The following is a 20,662-nucleotide window of genomic DNA, read 5'->3' as shown; positions in this document are numbered from 1 at the left end:
CTCAGAGTTGGGGCATTTGTGGCAATATCAAGAAATTTTGGCAAATGAAAAAAAGGAATAGGCTCCAACCCATACTTGGCAACCCTCCCGATTTTCCCGGGAGACTCCCGAATTTCAGTGCCCCTCCCGAAAATCTCCCGGGGCAACCATTCTCCCGAATTTCTCCCGATTTCCACCCGGACAACAATATTGGGGGCGTGCCTTAAAGGCATTGCCTTTAGCGTCCTCTACAACCTGTCGTCACGTCCACTTTACCTCCATACAAACAGCGTGCCGGCCCAGTCACATAATATATGCGGCTTTTAAACACGCATAAGTGAATGCTTGATCAAGAGCCATACAGGTCACACTGAGGGTGGCCGAATAAACAACTTTAACACTGTTACAAATATTCGCCACACTGTGAACCCACACCAAACAAGAATGACAAACACATTTTGGGAGAACATCCGCACCGTAACACAACATGAACACAACAGAACAAATACCCAGAAGCCCTTGCAGCACTAACTCTTCCGGGACGCTACAATATACACCCCCGCTACCACCAAACCCCGCTCCACCTCCCGGATTCGGAGGTCTCATGGTTGGCAAGTATGCTCCAACCCCCTGTGACGGTAGAAAATGGAAGGATGGATGTATCGTTCGAACTAACATGAAGAAAATCCATTGTGGGCAAAATAATCGTAATTGACCGATTAAATGGTAGATGGCAAATGGGTTATACTTGTATCGCGTTTTTCTACCTTTGAGGTACTCAAAGCGCTTTGACACAATTTCCACATTCACGCAAGGCCCTAACCACGATTAAATCAGGAGCAAGAGTGAAGCGTCTTGCTCAAGGACAACCATACTTGCCAATCCTCACGATTTTTCCGGGAGACTCCCGAATTTTAGTGCCCCTCCCGAAAATTTCCCGGGGCAACCATTCTTCCGAATTTGCCGTGATAGCACTGCCTTTAGTGTCCTCTACAACCTGTCGACGCGTCCGCTTTTTCACCATACAAACAGCGTGCCGGCCCAATTGCATTTTGTATGCGGCTTCTGCATACACATGTAAGTGACTGCAAGACACACTTGATCAATAGTCATACATGTCACACTGAGGGTGGCCGTATAAACAACTTTAACACTGTTACAAATATGCGCCACACTGTGAACCCACACCAAACAAGAATGACAAACACATTTCGGGAGAACATCCGTACAGTGACACAACATAAACACAACAGAACAAATACCCAGAATCCCTTGCATCCCTAACTCTTCCGGGCTACAATATACACCCCCCCCTACCACCAAACCCCCCCCCCCCCTACCAATCTCCCGAATTTGAAGGTCTCAAGGTTGGCAAGTATGAGGACAACGGTTGTGACGAGGATGGCCGAAGTTGTGGATCAAACCAGGAACCCTCAAGTTGCTGGCACGGCCGCTCTACCAACTGAGCCACGTCCCAATCAAGCGTTGAATGCTACTGTAAAGTAATGTGTTCTTTGATGGCGACAGTTTGACCCAGGACCCAGGAACATGGTATTTAAATTTCCATTGGTTTCCTGTGAAAGAAATGGTTTCTGACTCCGAACAAATCGGACGTCAACCTGGTCCATAACCGAGATTTGATTGTCTTCCGAACGGCCAACAGCAACGTACTTCTGTACACTGGCAGCCCCGATAAAGGGTCAAAAGTCACAGTGTACTTAATGCAATCCAGACCCTTCCCAAACCACAGGCCCCTCCCACTTGCAGAGCCACGCACAGTCGACCACGTGCAGGCTCTGTATTAAAGACAGGAAGGAAGCTGCGGTGGCACCGTGACGACATTCCTCTCCTCTTTTTTTAGCGCACTCTTAAGCGCGCGCGCGCGCGCGCACACACACACACACACACACACACACACTCAATTAGCCTTTTCACCACATGATGATTTATTAATGGCAAATGAGGTGTTGTGTATGTTTGAAAAATCAAAATAATCATAAAAGACGGTTGTCTGCTTCAGCTAGCCTGCCATGACACACGCCACACGTGCATGCCATCTGTGTCAAACACTCAAAAGTTGGTAACGTGAGCGTCGCTTTGTCTCCTGGACAACAGGGGGCGACTTTATAACAAGCCGATACAAATGAAAAATGGATGCAAAGTGGAGTCTGGACCGCATGTACAGGACATTTTTTTATTTATTTTATTCATAAGGCGACTTTAGTGGCGCTCGTATTGTGTGTGTGTGTGTGTGTGTATTAGCAGTGCAGGTGCGTAGATATGTGTGTGTGTGAGTGCCCCAGCCGACCCCCCGCCCCCAAAAGCAGTCCCACAATTCTTCCTGACTGACACGGCCCCGCTGCTCGCTCCACAGCTCTTATTCATATGGTGTTTGCAGTTAAGTGCGTCCCACAGCTAATTTGGCACAGCCTGCCCTTATAAATTATTTCTTTATTGTTTTTGCTAAATTGATTTCTGCTGCAAGGCTGTGTGTGTGTGTGTGTGTGTGTGTGTGTGTGTGTGTGTGTGTGTGTGTGTGTATCTAGATGCAGCAGCACGGACCCCTGGAGTCCAGCACTAGAACAAGAAGAAACAATTCCTCGTCCTCTCTGAGTTTTATAGAAAAGATGCCAACATAGGCTCACACAAACGCACGCACACACACACACACACACACACACACACACACACACACACACACACACACACACACACACACACACACACACACACACACACACACACACACACACGCACACGCACACGCACACGCACACACGCACACACGCACACACGCACAATCATGTGTGCTTACGATGCCTGTTTAGTTCTCAGTGTCTGCCTTTGTCACGGGAGTCGTTTAAGTGTTTCTTGGTTTGTAAGTTGAATGCACAAGTTATCCAGCTGATGATTGGACTCCAGATAGTACAAACCAAGTTACACGGTGCAATTTTGGTATCAGGCTTTGCATTTCCATTTCGGTGTAAAGATTCACCATTTAATCAGTGTATCAATTTATTTTCATTATGTGAAAATGTGTTTTGTTTAGAGATGTCTGATAATATCGGACTGCCGATATTATCGGCCGATAAATGCTTTAAAATGTAATATCGGAAATGATCGGTATCGGTTTCAAAAAGTAAAATGTATGACTTTTTAAAACGCCGCTGTACAGAGTGTTCACGGACGTAGGGAGAAGTACAGAGCGCCAATAAACCTTAAAGGCACTGCCTTTGCGTGCCGACCCAGTCACATAATATCTACGGCTTTTCACACACACAAGTGAATGCAATGCATACTTGGTCAACAGCCATACAGGTCACACTGAGGGTGGCCGTATAAACAACTTTAACACTGTTATAAATATGCGCCACACTTTGAACTAGGGCTGCGAATCTTTGGGTGTCCCACGATTCGATTCAATATCGATTCTTGGGGTCACGATTCTATTCAAAATCGATTTTTTTTTTATTCAACGCGGTTCTCGATTCAAAAACGATATTTTCCCGATTCAATACGATTCTCTATTCATTCAATACATAGGATTTCAGCAGTCTGCTGACATGCAAGCAGAGTAGTAGATTTCTGTAAAAAGCTTTTATAATTGTAAAGGACAATGTTTTACTAACTGATTGCAATAATGTAAATTTGTTTTAACTATTAAATGAACCAAAAATATGACTTATTTTATCTTTGTGAAAATATTGGACACAGTGTGTTGTCAAGCTTATGAGATGTGATGCAAGTGTAAGCCACTGTGACACTATTGTTCTTTTTTTATTATTATTATAAATGTCTAATGATAATGTCAATGAGGGATTTTTAATCACTGCTATGTTGAAATTGTAACTAATATTGATACTGTTGTTGATAATATTCATTTTTGTTTCACTACTTTTGGATTGTTCTGTGTCGTGTTTGTGTCTCCTCTCAATTGCTCTGTTTATTGCAGTTCTGAGTGTTGCCGGGTCGGGTTTGGTTTTGGAATTGGATTGCATTGTTATGGTATTGCTGTGTATTGTTTTGTTGGATTGATTAATTTAAAAAAAAAAAAATAATAAATGAAAAAAATAAAAATAAATGAAAAAAAGATTAAAACAATAAAATAAAACAATTTAAAAAAAATGAAAATCGATTCTGAATCACACAACGTGAGAATCGTGATTCAAATTCGAATCGTTTTTTTCCCACACCCCTACTGTGAACCCACACCAAACAAGAATGACAAACACATTTCAGGAGAACAACCACACCGTCCATCCATCCATCCATCCATTTTCTACTGCTTGTCCCTTTTGGGGTCGCGGGGGGTGCTGGAGCCTATCTCAGCTGCATTCGGGCGGAAGGCGGGGTACACCCTGGACAAGTCACCACCTCATCGCAGGGTCAACACAGATAGACAGACAACATTCACACTCACATTCACACACTAGAGCCAATTTAGTGTTGCCAATCAACCTATCCCCAGGTGCATATTTTTGGAGGTGGGAGGAAGCCGGAGTACCCGGAGGGAACCCACGCAGTCACAGGGAGAACATGCAAACTCCACACAGAAAGATCTCGAGCGCAGGATCAAACCCAGGACCTTTGTATTGTGAGGCAGACGCACTAACCCCTGGTACACCATGCTGCCCGTCATGAGACATACAAATATAAATTAAATACACAGAGGACATGCAGTACGTAAAACAAATTAAATGAGCTCAAATATACCTACAAAGGAGGCATAATGATGCAATATGTACATACAGCTAGCCTAAATAGCATGTTAGCATCGATTAGCTTGCAGTCATGCAGTGACCAAATATGCCTGATTAGCACTCCAACAAGTCAATTATATCAACAAAGCTCACCTTTGTGCATTTACGCACAGTATAAAATGTTTGGTGGACAAAATGAGAAAGAAGGAGTTGCATAAAAACGTCCTTCTGTGGCAGCGTCGGAGAAAGTTATATATGTAAAGAAACGGTTGCGTCACAGTCCACACAGCTACGGTGAGTTCAAGGAACGTCAAAATTCAAAAAGTATCTTTTTACATGTTCATACATTTTTGAAAAAGCCCCAGGGAGCCACTTCAGCGGCGCTCTAGAGCCGCGGGTTTCCGACCCCCGGTTTAATCCAATACATGTATATTAATACCGCATTTTTCGGACTATAAGTCGCAGTTTTTTTCATAGTTTGGCCGGGGGTGCGACTTATACTCAGGAGCGACTTATGTGTGAAATGATTAACACATTACCGTAAAATATCAAATAATATTATTTAGCTCATTCACATAAGAGACTAGAGCAGTGGTTCTTAACCTGGGTTCGATGGAACCCTAGGGGTTCGGTGAGTCGGCCTCAGGGGTTCGGCGGAGGTCAAGACACACCCGACTCATCGTGTAAATAAAAACTTCTCCCTATCGGCGTATTACGGATACGGCAACAGCAGAAGTCAGACTGATTTGCAGGTGTGTAATTTGTTGTGAGTTTATGCACTGTGTTGGTTTTGTTGTTTGAACAAGGTGATGTTCATGCACGCTTCATTTTGTGCACCAGTAAAAAAAAAACATGGTAACACTTTAGTATGGGGAACATATTCACCATTAATTAGTTGCTTATTAACATGCAAATTAGTAACATATTGGCTCTTAACTAGTCATTATTAAGTACTTATTAATGGCCTTATTATAACCCTAACCCTCTAACCCTGACCCTAACCCTAACCAAATAACTTTAAATTAAGTCTTTGTTACTTAGAATATGTTCCCCATACTAAAGTGTTACCAAAAACATAACTTTGTCTTGAATTTGAAAAAAAACAAAAAACATTTTATTTTTCACTTAAGAAGGGTTCGGTGAATGCGCATATGAAACTGCTGGGGTTCGCTACCTCCAACAAGGTTAAGAACCACTGCTCTAGACGTATAAGATTTCATGGGATTTAGCGATTAGGAGTGACAGATTGTTTGGTAAACGTATAGCATGTTCTATATGTTATAGTTATTTGAATGACTCTTACCATAATATGTTACGTAAACATACCAGTTGGTTATTTATGCCTCATATAATGTACACTTATTCAGCCTGTTGTTCACTATTCTTTATTTATTTACGGCGTGGCGCAGTGGAAGAATGGCCGTGCGCGACTCGAGGGTCCCTGGTTCAATCCCCACCTAGTACCAACCTCGTCATGTCCGTTGTGTCCTGAGCAAGACACTTCACCCTTGCTCCTGATGGGTGCTGGTTAGCGCCTTGCATGGCAGCTCCCTCCATCAGTGTGTGAATGTGTGTGTGAATGGGTAAATGTGGAAGTAGTGTCAAAGCGCTTTGAGTACCTTGAAGGTAGAAAAGCGCTATACAAGTACAACCCATTTATCATTTATCATAAATTGCCTTTCAAAGTCTATTCTTGGTGTTGGCTTTTATCAAATACATTTCCCCAAAAAAGGCGACTTATACTCCAGTGCGACTTATATATGTTTTTTTCTTTCTTTATTATGCATTTTCGGCCGGTGCGACTTATACTCCGGGGCGACTTATAGTTCGAAAAATACGGTATATTATTCACTTTTGCAAGGGCAGCCATAACTATGACGTGGCTCTCAATGAAAACGAGTCTTGACACCCCTGATCTGTAGTATTTCATGTAAGAATGGTAACAGATTCCAAACTGCTGGTCAACAATTGGAGAACGTCACAAAAACGATGGCTCCACTAAGCTTGAAAGTCTTAAACAGACACTGTCCTATTGGCCCCCTCTGCAGGGTGGAGCCTGGTCTCCCTCTTTGCAGCAAGCCACAATTAATGTAACCGTTTAATTGCAGATAAATGGAATGAATACAACGGTTTAAGAGGGGGAAATTAACTGAGCACAGATGCATTCAAAATCAACGCCAGATCATCTGTTTTTTCATGAGAAATATTATTTCCCAACAACAAAAGGCCGTGCAGTGACTCACCCACCCCTCGTGACATCCAACCACACACACAAAGAAAATAATACACTTAGCAAATTAACAGCTCAGGTTAAGTCACGCAACACAAAGAAAAACTACAATTTTTCTCTTCATGACATATTTATCTCTGTGTTAATGGCGTCTCTGGTGGTCACGCGTGTGCAGGAAGCCCCCACCTCACGGCGAAGAAGGGAGGACGAGTGCTCATTAAGGAGAAGATGAATATTTGATGATGTATAATTCTTTCAACGTTCTGCGCCGTAATTTGCAGAAAAACTTGAGCGAGAGCCCAAGAATGGAGAATTAGTGTACTTTGTCGTGAGCACGCCATAAGAACAACACCCGTGGACGCAACAAATCTAGTAAGAGAGGGTTCAAATGCGTGTGACAGGCAGAAGTGTCCAAGTTAACGCGTGCAAATAATCACAAAAAATATATCATTACTCATTAGGGCTGTGATTCTTGGGGCACCACACGATTCGATTCGATTCATAAGGGCAATGATTCGATTCTTGATTCAAAATCAATTCTCTTTAATAACATTGGGTGCCAGTTCGATGATTAACTGTATTTCTCCATAAAATAGATACATTTCTATATCATTATAAAAAATTAAAAAAAACTTGTTTTCTTTAATAAAATTCTACCCAAAGATTTAATAGTCAAATATAAATAAGGCAACAAAAGAAGTATCCAACACTTCTCTTTTCTAAAGAGAATCAGTACAGCAGATATGATCATCTACATGACTGGTGCCCAAACTGCGGCCCGCCAGCGTCCAAAATCTGGCCCGGGGGAAGTCCCACGTTAAATTTATTTTTTAATCTGTCCTTTCTAGCCCATTCATCAATACATTTTCTACCGCTTGTTACTCTTGGGGTCTCCTAGCCGCTCAGGCAAATCATATTGTCTAAAAATGCATTTTCCCATTGATAACGTGACGTGCTACGTGTATCATGATCAATGTAAAGTGTGACTCACTTGGACCGTTGTGCGTTTGGTCCAGCTGGCCAGGGACGTTTTTTCTGGTTTATTTGGGTAAACACTCCATTTATTTCGAAATAACATGGCTTCAAATTCCACATTTGCAGCTTCAAGTCACCTTCACCCCACTCTCTTGACTTCCATCAGCTCCAGCGTCTCACTCTTTCTTTGTGCTGGTTTCTATAAGCAGTAGTTCATCCTCCGTATATTCAGCTTCAAAAATATATGGTTGTGAATCCTCATTTGCCCAAAAATAGCCATCTTCGTTGTTTGTTACCAAGTCTACCATGATTAGAACACACATGCCTTTGTAACACATTCGGAAGTGCACTGCAATGGAAATGGACATAAATTTACAGAGGAATTAGTTCTGTCCGTCCATCCATCCATCCATTTTCTACCGCCTGTTCCTCTCGGGGTCACGGGTGTGGCTGGAGCCTATTCCAGCTGCATTTGGGCAGAAGGCGGGATACACCATGGACAAGTCGCCACCTCATTGCAGGGCTAATTAGTTTCGGCAATGGCTAAAATGACCAAAATACAGTAATTATTGTACATACTGTTATGAAGGTGTCTGTTACTACATTATATACTACATTACTACATTATATATAGACTGGCAGTTAGAGATGTCCGATAATATCGGACTGCCGATATTATAGGCCGATAAATGCTTTAAAATGTAATATCGGAAATTATCGGTATCGGTTTCAGTAAATAAAATGTATGACTTTTTAAAATGCCGATGTGCGGAGTGGTACATGGATGTAGGGAGAAGTACAGAGCGCCAATAAACCTTAAAGGCACTGCCTTTGCGTGTCGGCCCAATCACATAATATCTACGGCTTTTCACACACACACACAAGTGAATGCAAGGCATACTTGATTAACATCCATACAGGTCACACAGAGGGTGGCCGAATAAACAACTTTAACACTGTTACAAACATGCGCCACACTGTGAACCCACACCAAACAAGAATGACAAACACATTTTGGGAGAACATCTGCACCGTAACACAACAGAACAAATACCCAGAACCCCTTGCAGCACTAACTCTTCCGGGACGCTACAATATACACCCCCCGCTAGACCCTCCCCCCACCCACCTCAACCCTGCCCACCTTAACCTCCTCATGCTCTCTCAGGGAGAGCATGTCCCAAATTCCAAGCTGCTGTTTTGAGGCATGTTAAAAAAAAAAAAGCACTTTGTGACTTCAATAATAAATATGGCAGTGCCATGTTGGCATTTTTTTTCCATAACTTAACTTAACTTTTGGAAAACCTTGTTACATTGTTTAATGCATCCAGCGGGGCATCACAACAAAATTAGACATAATAATGTGTTCATTCCACGACTGTATGTATCGGTTGATATCGGAATCGTTAATTAAGAGTTGGACAATATCGGAATATCGGCAAAAAAGCCATTATCGGACATCTCTACTGGCAGTGTGTATACAAAATGTTGATGGAGGTTTTGGAGTTGTTTCAGAGGGCTTTGACGACTACAACGGCGACTCCCATTTGTCGCATCTTCCAAGCGTTTTTTGAATCATCTTTAGAATCCAAAAAAAAACAACAACAAAAAAGTGTGTTCTTGTGTCTCATAGTGATTGTGAACAATAGGCAAAATTCCAAAACACCAAACCTCTTCAACGTTTAAATTTGTTTTCAGAATCTAATTTTCCTGGAAGTTGGGGTGTAAAAAAAGTGTGACTTAACTTAGAGGTGGAATGAGGCGTTCCTGGCGTCCTCTGGTTTGAGTTGGCCGAGCTTGACAGAGGCCTTCTTCATCTAATCATTCATGACGCATTCGACCTGAGCTGGGAGGAAAGGTGGGCGGGGGGGTGAAAAGAAAGTTTTAAAAGGAATTTCTCTACATTTAAACGTCTAAATATGTCACTTTCCGTTAAAGGAGGCAAGGACATGGCAGGGAGGGAAAAGCTAAACATATCAAATTCCTCTCAGTTGACCAATCCCACCCCCTCTGCGATGAAATAGAAGTCTGCCCCGGCCATTATTGAAGTAATACCCTGTTATTATTGAAGAGAGAATGACTATTATCTTTACGTGGCTCCTTTAATTTTAATGCGCCGCAGATTTATAGCTGGACATTCCAGTGGGGAAGGCCCCTCCCTGCTCTTAAAGTGAGCGGGGCAGGACACCACCGCCGCTGCCACAACACTCTCGCAACACGCCACCACCTCCTGACAAACAAGCAAAAGTCACCGTTTGATCCTGGCCTACTCGGACGGACACGTTGTTCTTCCAAGCCGCAAGTCAACCCTAAGCAACAAAGCATGCCATGTATTGTACATCCACATTATGTGTCATGTATTCACGCCATAAATCTCAACTCTATATCTGTCTTTTGCTGATGTGGACAAAACAATACATAAGAGGAGGCCATCTTGGGTTTGGATTGACCACATTGCCACCACAAAGAACGCAAACAATATTTAGCTCTTTAGTCACGCAGTGGAAGAACAGTACTTCAAACTGGTCAACTTTTGGTTTACTGTGGTCTGTTTTTTTTAAACATTTGTTGATTGGATTTTGATTTATACAGTCCAGAAGTCCAGAAAAACCATTACACACATGTCAAGTAGGGGTGTAACGGTACGTGTATTTGTATTGAACCGTTTTGGTACGGGGGTTCCGGTTCGGTTCGGAGGTCTACCGTACGAGTTTCCACACGGACATATTAAGTAGCGTAACGCACGTTGTGTAAACAATGCACACCGAGGCACAACACACGGCATGCTAGCAGCTAACGGGCTAGGATAGACTGACCATACGTCCTCTTTTCACCGGACATGTCCTCTTTTACGGAGCTGTCAGGGCGGAGTTTCTTAAATGCCTCAAATGTCCGGCATTTTGAGTTAGGGTTGCGTGTATTTTCAATGTACGTTCAGGGTTAAGAAGGGGTTAAAAACAAAACAAATTGTGCGCGCAGCAGCATTGGTGAGGGAGGGGCAGAGACAGAGAGAGAGAGAGAGTTATGATAAACGCGCATGCGTCGCCAGGCTCTGCTTTTTATCCATAGATTTATCACATGTAATTTTTTATTATTTATAGCAGGGGTGTCAAAAGTGTGCCCCGGAGGCCATTTGCGGCCCACAGCTAATGTTTTAAAGGCCCACGGCACATTCTAAAAATACTATTAAAATAAACAAAAACATAACAAAAGTGAAATAAAAATGCTTAAAAGGTTAAATGTCATTTAGAAAAAGTTGCAATGTTGACTAATAAAACAAAGCTGTTTTTTTTTTCTTTCAAACGGTCATTGCTCAAAACATAATATTGAATCAAAATCAATGTTATTATAAATTATTGACCTATCCAAGGTTCCCATTACTTCACATCAAATATTGCACTAAGAAATATATTTTTGGTGGAAGATTTTGCAAATTTGGTAAATAAATAACCAAAAAAATGTATATTTTGTTGTTTTCTTACTGTACCGAAAATGAACCGAACCGTGACCTCTAAACCGAGGTACGTACCGAACCAAAATGTTTGTGTACCGTTACACCCCTAATGTCAAGTGTTCTTTTGTTCACCCCACACAAGTAACCCACAAGAATTGTATATAAAATAGAATAAAAAATAACAAAAAACATGCATCAGTCAAATAAGTACAGGCAAATATTGACATGAAACCAGAGACAATTGCACTCCTGAATGTCCCCAACACGGTGCAGCAATACACAAAAGCAGACAAAAGGCTCATCAATTATCTACAGTACAGGCCAAAAGTTTGGACGCACCGTTTTCTTTATTTTCATGACTATTTACCTTGTAGGTTGTCACTGAAGGCATCAAAACTATGAATGAACACATGTGGAGTTATATACTTAACAAAAAAAGGTGAAATAACTGAAAACATGTTTTATATTCTAGTTTCTTTAAAATAGCCACCCTTTGCGCTGATTACTGCTTTGCACACTCTTGACATTCTCCCCATGAGCTTCAAGAGGAAGTCACCTGACATGGTTTTTACTTCACAGGTGCGCCTTCTCAGGGTTGATTAGTGGAATGTCTTGCTTTTTCAATGGGGTTGGAACCATCAGGTGTGTTGTGAATGAGAATGTCCAAACTTTTGGCCTGTACTGTACCTTTCAATTAGGGTTACATTTGAGATACGTCTCTTTTACTTCCTGAAACTTCACAGAAAAATTGTTCCTAATATTCCCCAATTTAAGTAAATAAAGAATATTTCCAATCCAGCAGGTGAGGCAGAGAAGAGTTGCAGTCTTCCAATTTAGCACAATTAATCTTCCAGCAAACAAAATGGTGAATGCAACCAAGTTCTTTTTGGATTTGCATAGAGAAGATGACAGCAAGGCTCCGCCAAATAGTCTGCTTAGAGGATCCGGTTTGATCTTTTCGCCAATTACCAAAGACAAAGTCTTAAACATTTCAGTCCAATAACGTTTTTATTTTTTTACCATTTACTGAACAGGCATTAACTTGAAGTCCACATGTGTCTCTTATGTGTGACTGTGACTGGTCACACTTATTACACCATGTACCAAATAAAATTGCTTCGAGGTCAGTAAGCACAGCCAGAATTAAAATGTACATTAGACGCAATGGGTTGTAAGGTGCACTCTCCATTTTTGAGAAAATGAAAGGATTATAGTCCGAAAACAATGGCACATCACTTTTTCTACATTTAACTGAATTTGTGCGAAAAGGAGTTGAAAGAAGCAGAATGTATGTAATCCTACTCCTCCTTTCTTACATTTGAACAACCAGTTTGCAGAAAGTAATTTGATTTAAAAGATGTATCATACTATAGTAAGAAATCTAAAATGCAACCTATTCTGCTCTCAGGTTTGCTGTTATACACTGCAAAAAGTCAGTGTTCAAAAACAAGAAAAAAAAAATACAAAAATTAGGGGTATTTTATTTGAACTAAGCAAATTAATCTGCCAATAGAACAAGAAAATTTGGCTTGTCAAGTCTTTCCAAAACAAGTCAAATCAGCTAACCTCAATGAACCCAAAAATACCTTAAAATAAGTATATTCTCACTAATAACAACTGTACTACTATATGAGTACGTATTTTCTATTGTTTCATTGAAAATAAAACAGCAAAGTCCATTTGGCTGTCATCTGTTTTAATTATGAGACATACTTGTGTCAAAGTCATGATTTTTTTTTTTTACATGCTTGAAATAAGAAATGATTACTTTAAAAAAAAGTAGTTTTATACTTGTGAGTGTTGATGACACAGCTTTGCAACACTTGATATTCTAGTTTCAAGCATGTTTTACTCAATATAGGTCATCAAATCTCAGCAACAAGCTGTAATATCTTACTGAGATCATTTAGGACCAAAACACTTAAAACAAGTAAAACACTAACATAAAATCTGCTTAGTGAGAAGAATTATCTTATCAGACAGAAAATAAGCGAATACCACCCTTATTTGAGATATTTCATCTTACTTAGATTTCAGTTTTTGTAGTGTGGCTGTCATGTAATCTTGGTGGAAGATACACTTTGAGGTTAAAATGTAATGGGGTGTGTTTTAAATGGAAAGGCATGTAAAGTCCAGTTCACTTCAGCAGCAAGCCTCTGTCACATTAGGTCAAAGGTATAATGGACACCTGGTAGTTAGAGTGTCAATCCGTCAGGCTGGTTAATAGACTGTGACGCTCCGTGGACTGTGAACACTCTCACCGTCGCCCTCGCTTCACCCTGCAGCATTGGCTACTGTGTACTCCTTTAGGGGTTTTAGAAATGATAACCCACTCCCCCCCAAATTCTTCTAGGCTGTAGTCTTGATCAGGGGTCATTGCGCCCCATTAATTAGCTCTTTTGTCTGTCTCGCCAGGCGCTCCACAGACCGCCTCCCATCCAGATGAAGGAGCACCGCTCATCTCCGATGCGAGAGGAGCTGTTGTCTGCCCCCACTAGCGAAGAGGCTGGTCAGACAATGGTGACAGGGGCTGGAGGTCCACCTGGTAGTACTGGTAGTGCTGGTAGCAGCAAGAAGCCAAGACTGCGCACAAAGGTAGAGTTCCTAGTTGAAATCATTCTGTGGCAACTTAATAAAGACTAAATGTCCTTGACCAATCTACATATTTTAGATCTCCCTGGAAGCGCTGGGCATCCTGCAGAGTTTCATCCAGGACGTGGGCCTCTACCCAGACCAGGAGGCCATCCACACCTTGTCGGCACAGCTGGACCTGCCCAAGCACACCATCATCAAGTTCTTCCAGAACCAGCGCTACCACGTCAAGCACCACGGGCGCCTCAAGGAGCTGAGCGAGGGTGTGGCTGCCAGCGGAGGTGTGGATGTCAGCGAATATCGGGAGGAGGAGTTGCTCTCGGGCTCGGAGGACCCGGAGTCCAGCGAGGACGGGGCGGAGGAAATCTACCAGTCAGAGGGGAGTGGTAGTGGTGGCAGCACCGGAGGGCTGAGCCAGCCTCCGGCTTCCTCCAACTCAAGCCAGGCGTCCTCTGGGAACAGCCTGGTTCAAGAGGAAGGCAAGGACAAGGGTCACTGCCGGCCTGGTGGCCCCCTGGCTCCAGGAAGTTCCTCATCTAGTCCCACAGAGCAGCCGGACTACCAGAGGTAGAGATGGCCAACAAAACGACAGAGAAACAGTGGAATGGCCAAAGACAATGTACAGTTTACGTCGGCACAGGAATCACAAACCACTGGCCAGAAACATTTCATGACGACAATCTAACGTTCTACTTCGGCCCTCAGTGTAAATGTGAAACATCTCAATAGCTTTTCAAGGTAGAACAACACTTAGCACCACAGCAGATCCAGAGAAATGGGCCGCCAGGGTAGGATGAGCTCTAGCCAAAGACAATTCTGTTCCGAACTCTGAGCAGCACACTCGCGGACTTGATCTTAGGGCCTTCGGAGACCTCTCGTAAAAAAAAACTAAAAAAAAACTCAGGACACTCGCTCGTGTTGCTAATGCTGTTCCTTGCCTGAGAGGACAAACCGCTACCCCAATCCTCGCTACCCCTTGAGAATCACTACCGATCCTATCTAGCACTTACGACAATTTTGTGGACGTGATGTACCCCTGCCTACCCTAGCTCCGTTCTCCCCTGCCGAGTCTCACGAAGCTGTGAGGTTAATAAATGAACCACGAGAGGAGCGCTGGGTTGATTTTGCAAGGTGACCAAAGTCAAGAGAGCAAAAAGTGAGAGACTGGTGTGAAAACGTGTCAGCCAAGCAATCAGTCACTTTACGAGTCTTTCCGCGCTTCCTCTCAATCTAACCCCCCACCTTCTCCCCTCCCTAATTGGTGCCCTCAGTCTCGTGTCTAACCACACGTCCCCGCACTTAAACTTCCCCAACCCTATTTATTGCTATCTTTATCCATGATTATTATTATTATCATTATTGTTATTATTGTGGTTGTTATGGTTAAGATTGCTAAGTGCTATTTTTTTTGTATTTCAAAAATGGAAGTTATTTTGATAACAAGGGAGGATTTAAAAAAAAAAAGAAGCAGTTACTGAGTGGTAAGAAATAAATTGCTGTCGTGTGTTTTTGTGTTCTAAAAGCAGCATCCAAAAGAGAAACTTACAAAAAAAGGAAATTGTGCTTTACTTTGCTGCAGTGGACGACAATCAACTTTTTTGAGCCATGAGAGAAAACAAAAATGTGGCTTTTCCATTTCTATTCTTCACTTTTAATGTCTGTACATATATCCTACAAGTGGGACAAATTGTTATCGTGTATGTCTATTTTTTATTTTGCAGAGTGACTTTAAGTATTTGAGCCATTTCGGAGTTTTTTTTTCCTCTTTTCTGGAATCAGTTTTGTTGCATTGTGCCAGCCAAATGCCATCGTTTGGAGTATTTAAGAAGAAAGCGAAGTGAAAAACGGTGTTGTGTTCATCGTCTGGTGCAGTAGTGTACACACATGTTTAAAATAATATCGTGAGAATGGAGTTTTTCTCATGACCGTCCAAGTTCGACTGCTACACTCCAACAGAGGAGCTGCCTTCTAATTATCATCACGTCAACACGCAGATCAGAGTGCTTTTCTGTAAGACAGGAATCAGGGTTAAATACAGTTCCGATGAAATAGTTCATTCAGTGTTGAAGTGAATAAAATTTGTCAATTAAAAAAAAAAAAAAAGAGTGTCCTTTTTTTGTCAAGATATAAGTATGACAGGATGACGAACAAGTGGCAAAATCCATAATATTACCGGTACTTGAAATCAGTCACTTTTTTAGATTTAAGTTTTTGATCTCACGATCAAAATGTATTGGTTTCAAATTGATGAATCATAAAAATAACATTTTCAATGACTAAACCCTGAGGCCTTTTAAAAGCGTGTTTAACAACAAAAAAAACTACAGCAAGTTGTAGCAAATAAGAATACATTTGAGTGAAGTGATCACATAATCATTACCGTATTTTTCGGACTATAAGTCGCTCCGGAGTATAAGTCGCACCGGCCGAAAATGCATAATAAAGAAGGAAAAAAACATATATAAGTCGCACTGGAGTATAAGTCGCATTTCTTGGGGAAATGTATTTGATAAAAGCCAACACCAAGAATAGACATTTGAAAGGCAATTTAAAATAAATAAAGAATAGTGAACAACAGGCTGAATAAGTGTACGTTATATGAGGCATAAATAACCAACTGGTATGTTAACGTAACATATTATGGTAAGAGTCATTCAAATAACTATAACATATAGAACATGCTATACGTTTACCAAACAATCTGTCACTCCTAATCGCTAAATCCCATGAAATCTTATACGTCTAGTCTCTTACGTGAATGAGATAAATAATATTGTTTGATATTTTACGCTAATGTGTTAATAATTTCACACATAAGTCGCTCCTGAGTAGAAATCGGACCCCCGGCCAAACTATGAAAAAAAACTGCGACTTATAGTCCGAAAAATACGGTACATAAGAACTGATTACTTTGAAGCGGTGTTATCAAAAAGTTTGATCTTATGTTCACATCAAAACACAGTAGCTGACTAATAAACTAAGATCAACAAGACCAAGATATTTAAAACAATGATACTCATTTATTCATCAAGTTGTAATATCAAGCACAATCAAAATAATAACACATATCACAAAAATAACAGTTCCAGTACCTTAGCCCCGAGGCTCCCCAAAAGCTTACCGAACAAAGAATTTATAGCTGGTTATAACAGATAAAAATACATAAAATGTGTAAAGAGCTCACATAGGAAATATGCAATAACAATACGAGGTTCTGTGACACGCAGCTCATACTTTAAAAAACTTTTATTTTGAAACATCGTCCATGGAAATGAATTGATATCGATATAAATTGGTGCTCGCCCCCTCCAAAACAGCACAATTTTAACATATAAAAAGCCTTTTAAAAATAAAAATGAACTATTAGATAAGAAGCACAAATAACTACAATATTTTTATGAAGTAATGTAACAACAATGTACAGCATTTCAATCAATCAATCAATCAATGTTTATTTATATAGCCCTAAATCACAAGTGTCTCAAAGGGCTGCACAAGCCACAACGACATCCTCGGTACAAAGCCCACATAAGGGCAAGGAAAAACTCACCCCAGTGGGACGTCGATGTGAATGACTATGAGGAACCTTGGAGAGGACCGCATATGTGGGTAACCCCCCCCCCCCCCCCCACCCACCTCAGAGCTGCTTCTCCGTCAAACACATCATGAGCAGCTTCTCCATATTTTCATTTCTTGTGGTCGGAACATCCGATGGATCATTTTGACATTAGCTACGCCAACTAGGGGTGGGGAGGCTCGTAACACACCTTAACCTTAAGTATAGAACAAAAAGCCAAGAGACAGCTCGTATCTTGAAAAACTTGTAAGCCTGGGCACTTGTATCCCAAGGTACCAAGTATTGGTTAAATGATTCAGAGGAAAAGTTTATTAAGTTAAGTTCAAATCGAGACGCTGTATGTGAATTATCAAAATAAGAAACTATCAGAACTAATAAAACAAAAACTAAAAAAATTAAAGGGGCCCTATATTGCAACCTGCTGTTGTGTATTTGGGATCTGCATAATCCCGAAAATTTTTAATCAAACCATGGAGGCATTGCGGAGATATTTATAAAACAATCTTGCTTTCTTTCATACTTTCAGGAAACAAGACGTTTGGAATTTGCCCCATTGGTGACGTCAGTGGATTATATGGTAGCGTTTTACCCAAACTCCGCCATTGTAGTACTCTGGAATGCCCTACTGGTAACAGTTAGAGATGCTACCTCAGTAGAAGCATTTAAGTCCCATCTTAAAACTCATTTGTATACTCTAGCCTTTAAATAGACCCCCTTTTTAGACCAGTTGATCTGCCGTCTCTTTTCATTTCTGCCCCCCTTTCCTGCGTGGAGAGGTTATCAGATGTCGCGCTAGCTGTTCCAAGTCGGGACCCGAGGTGGACCACTCATCTGTGCATCAGTTGGGGACGTCTCTGCGCTGCTGACTTGTCTCCACTCAAGATGATCCCCTGCTGGCCCCACTATGGACTAGACCAGGGGTCGGCAACCCAAAATGTTGAAAGAGCCATATTGGACCAAAAATACAAAAAAGTAATCTGTCTGGAGCCGCAAAAAAATTAAAGACTTACATAAGTGTTATAATGAAGGCAACACATGATATAAGTGTCTATATTAGCTATATTAGCCTACTATCAAAATGACTATGTGTCGCTGGCTGACGCAAATCTTCGTTGACAGAAATGTTGAAATGTAATATTTATTCTACACATTTTTACAACATTGGAAAACATTAGTAAAACTTCTCAGCGGGTGAGATAACTCCTGGAAATGACTGTCTTAGACTGGCCAAAGTTATAGATGTGTGTGTCCAAGTTAAAGGAAACGGCAGGCTGTCTTCTTCTAATGGAAGCTGGGTAACATTTGCTGTGGTCTGGAACAACATGGCACACTAACAACTATCAGAAATGCATCCGATATTACATACAGATAATGTGTCATGAAACATGGAAAAATAAACTAAATACACAGAGGACATAAGTAAAGGAAACTAAATGAGCTCAAATATAGCTACAAACGAGGCATAATGATGCAATTTGTACATACAGCTAGTCTAAACAGCATGTTAGCATCAATTAGCTTGCAGTCATGCAGTGACCAAATATGCCTGATTAGCACTCCAACAAGTCAATAACATCAACAAAGCTCACCTTTGTGCCTTCACGTACAGTATAAAACGTTTGGTGGACAAAATGAGACAAAGAAGGAGGCATAAAACGTGTCTTTCTGTGGCAGCGTCAAAGAAAGTTATACATGTAAACAAACTGTTGTCACAGTCGACAACGGTGAGTTCAAGGGCTGCTTAAATTAGTAGGAGAAAACAGCGCTCGCCAAATACTCTCAACAGAGTAGGTAGGTTGTGAGTTCAAACCCCGGCCGAGTCATACCAAAGACTATAAAAATGGGACTCATTACCTCCCTGCTTGGAACTCAGCATCAAGGGTGGGAATTGGGGGTTAAATCACCAAAAATTATTCCCGGGCGCGGCACCGCTGCTGCCCACTGCTCCCCTCACCTCCCAGGGGGTGAACAAGGGGGTCAAATGGGTCAAATGCAGATGACAAATTTCACCACACCTAGTGTGTGTGTGTGACAATCATTGGTACTTTAACTTAAACAGTGGGCTTTCTAACAATTAGGAAGGTTTGTGTCGTGTTTGTCTTCCTACAGAAACCATATTACAACAAAAAATATATTTTTCACCCCATTTTTTCCCCCATTTCCATATATTTTTGAAAAGGCTCCATGGAGCCACCAGGGCACCACTCAAGAGCCGCATGTGGCTCTAGAGCCGCGGGTTACTGACCCCCGGAATAGACTCTCACATTATTAACGAGATCCACTCGACGTCCATTGCACTGATCACTGCTGTCCCCTCCAAGGTTTCTCATTGTGCCCGTTGGGTTGAGTTTTTTCTTGCCCTGATGTGGGATCTGAGCCGAGGATGTCATGGTGGCTTGTGCAGGGGCTATATAAATAAACCTTGATTGATTGATTGATAGTCCGCACTGTAGTCAATAATTTCCTTCTTGCTCGCTGTGCTCCAGTTGTGGGGCCGACTGGCTCGTACATGCACATGCATCTTCCGCAATTGCCATTTCTAATGCAAATTAGCGTATAGTTTTAACTTAATCTGTCAGTAAACTCGCTATGGAAATGCTAAAAAGTACAACAAAGATGGCGGTGAGAAGACGCTATTGAAGTGGAGCCACATTAATTAAACGGCCTACAAAACGGTCAGAAAGTGGCTTGGAAAACCGGCCAGTAAAACATAATAAAATAACCACCATTACATGTTATCTAATTAGTGGTCCCAAAACTTTTTGTAACTGCGGATCGGTCAACGCTTGAAAATTTGTCCAACAGACCGGGGGGGGATTTTCTTTTTTGTCATAAAAAAATACAATCATGTGTGCTTACGGACTGTATCCCTGCAGACTGTATTGATATATATTGATATATAATGTAGGAACCACAATATTAATAACAGAAAGAAACAACCCTTTTGTGTGAATGAGTGTAAATGGGGGAGGGAGGTTTTTTGGGTTGGTGCACTAATTGTAAGTGTATCTTGTGTTTTTTATGTTGATTTAATAAAAAAAAACAAATATATATATATATATATATATATATATATATATATATATATTTTTTTTTTTTTTTAATTCTTGTGTGGCCTTAATCGATCCACGGCCCAGTGGTTGGGGACCACTGAT

General features: G+C 41.3%; 1 protein-coding gene and 1 long non-coding RNA gene across 4 annotated transcripts in view; one reads left to right on the top strand and one right to left on the bottom strand.

Moving 5' to 3' along the window:
* The window catches only part of satb2 (SATB homeobox 2), a 97,762-nt gene extending 81,741 nt beyond the window's left edge, over positions 1-16,021 (top strand). For 2 of the 3 annotated variants that reach the window (XM_061970829.2, XM_061970831.2), the window contains exons 13-14: positions 13,733-13,933; positions 14,010-16,021. In XM_061970829.2, coding sequence (XP_061826813.2) covers positions 13,733-13,933; positions 14,010-14,501 — 693 coding nt within the window. In that variant the 3' untranslated portion in view covers positions 14,502-16,021. The remainder of the gene's footprint in view (positions 1-13,732; positions 13,934-14,009) is intronic. The other variant, XM_061970832.2, reaches the window with a different exon arrangement.
* Positions 1-20,662, bottom strand: part of LOC133613348 (uncharacterized) — a 150,498-nt gene that overhangs the window by 3,968 nt on the left and 125,868 nt on the right. The window lies entirely within an intron of this gene.

Source organism: Nerophis lumbriciformis, linkage group LG13 (genome assembly GCF_033978685.3).
Source record: "Nerophis lumbriciformis linkage group LG13, RoL_Nlum_v2.1, whole genome shotgun sequence".
NCBI classification, from domain to species: domain Eukaryota; kingdom Metazoa; phylum Chordata; class Actinopteri; order Syngnathiformes; family Syngnathidae; genus Nerophis; species Nerophis lumbriciformis.
This window is presented reverse-complemented; position numbering and strand designations above follow the sequence as displayed.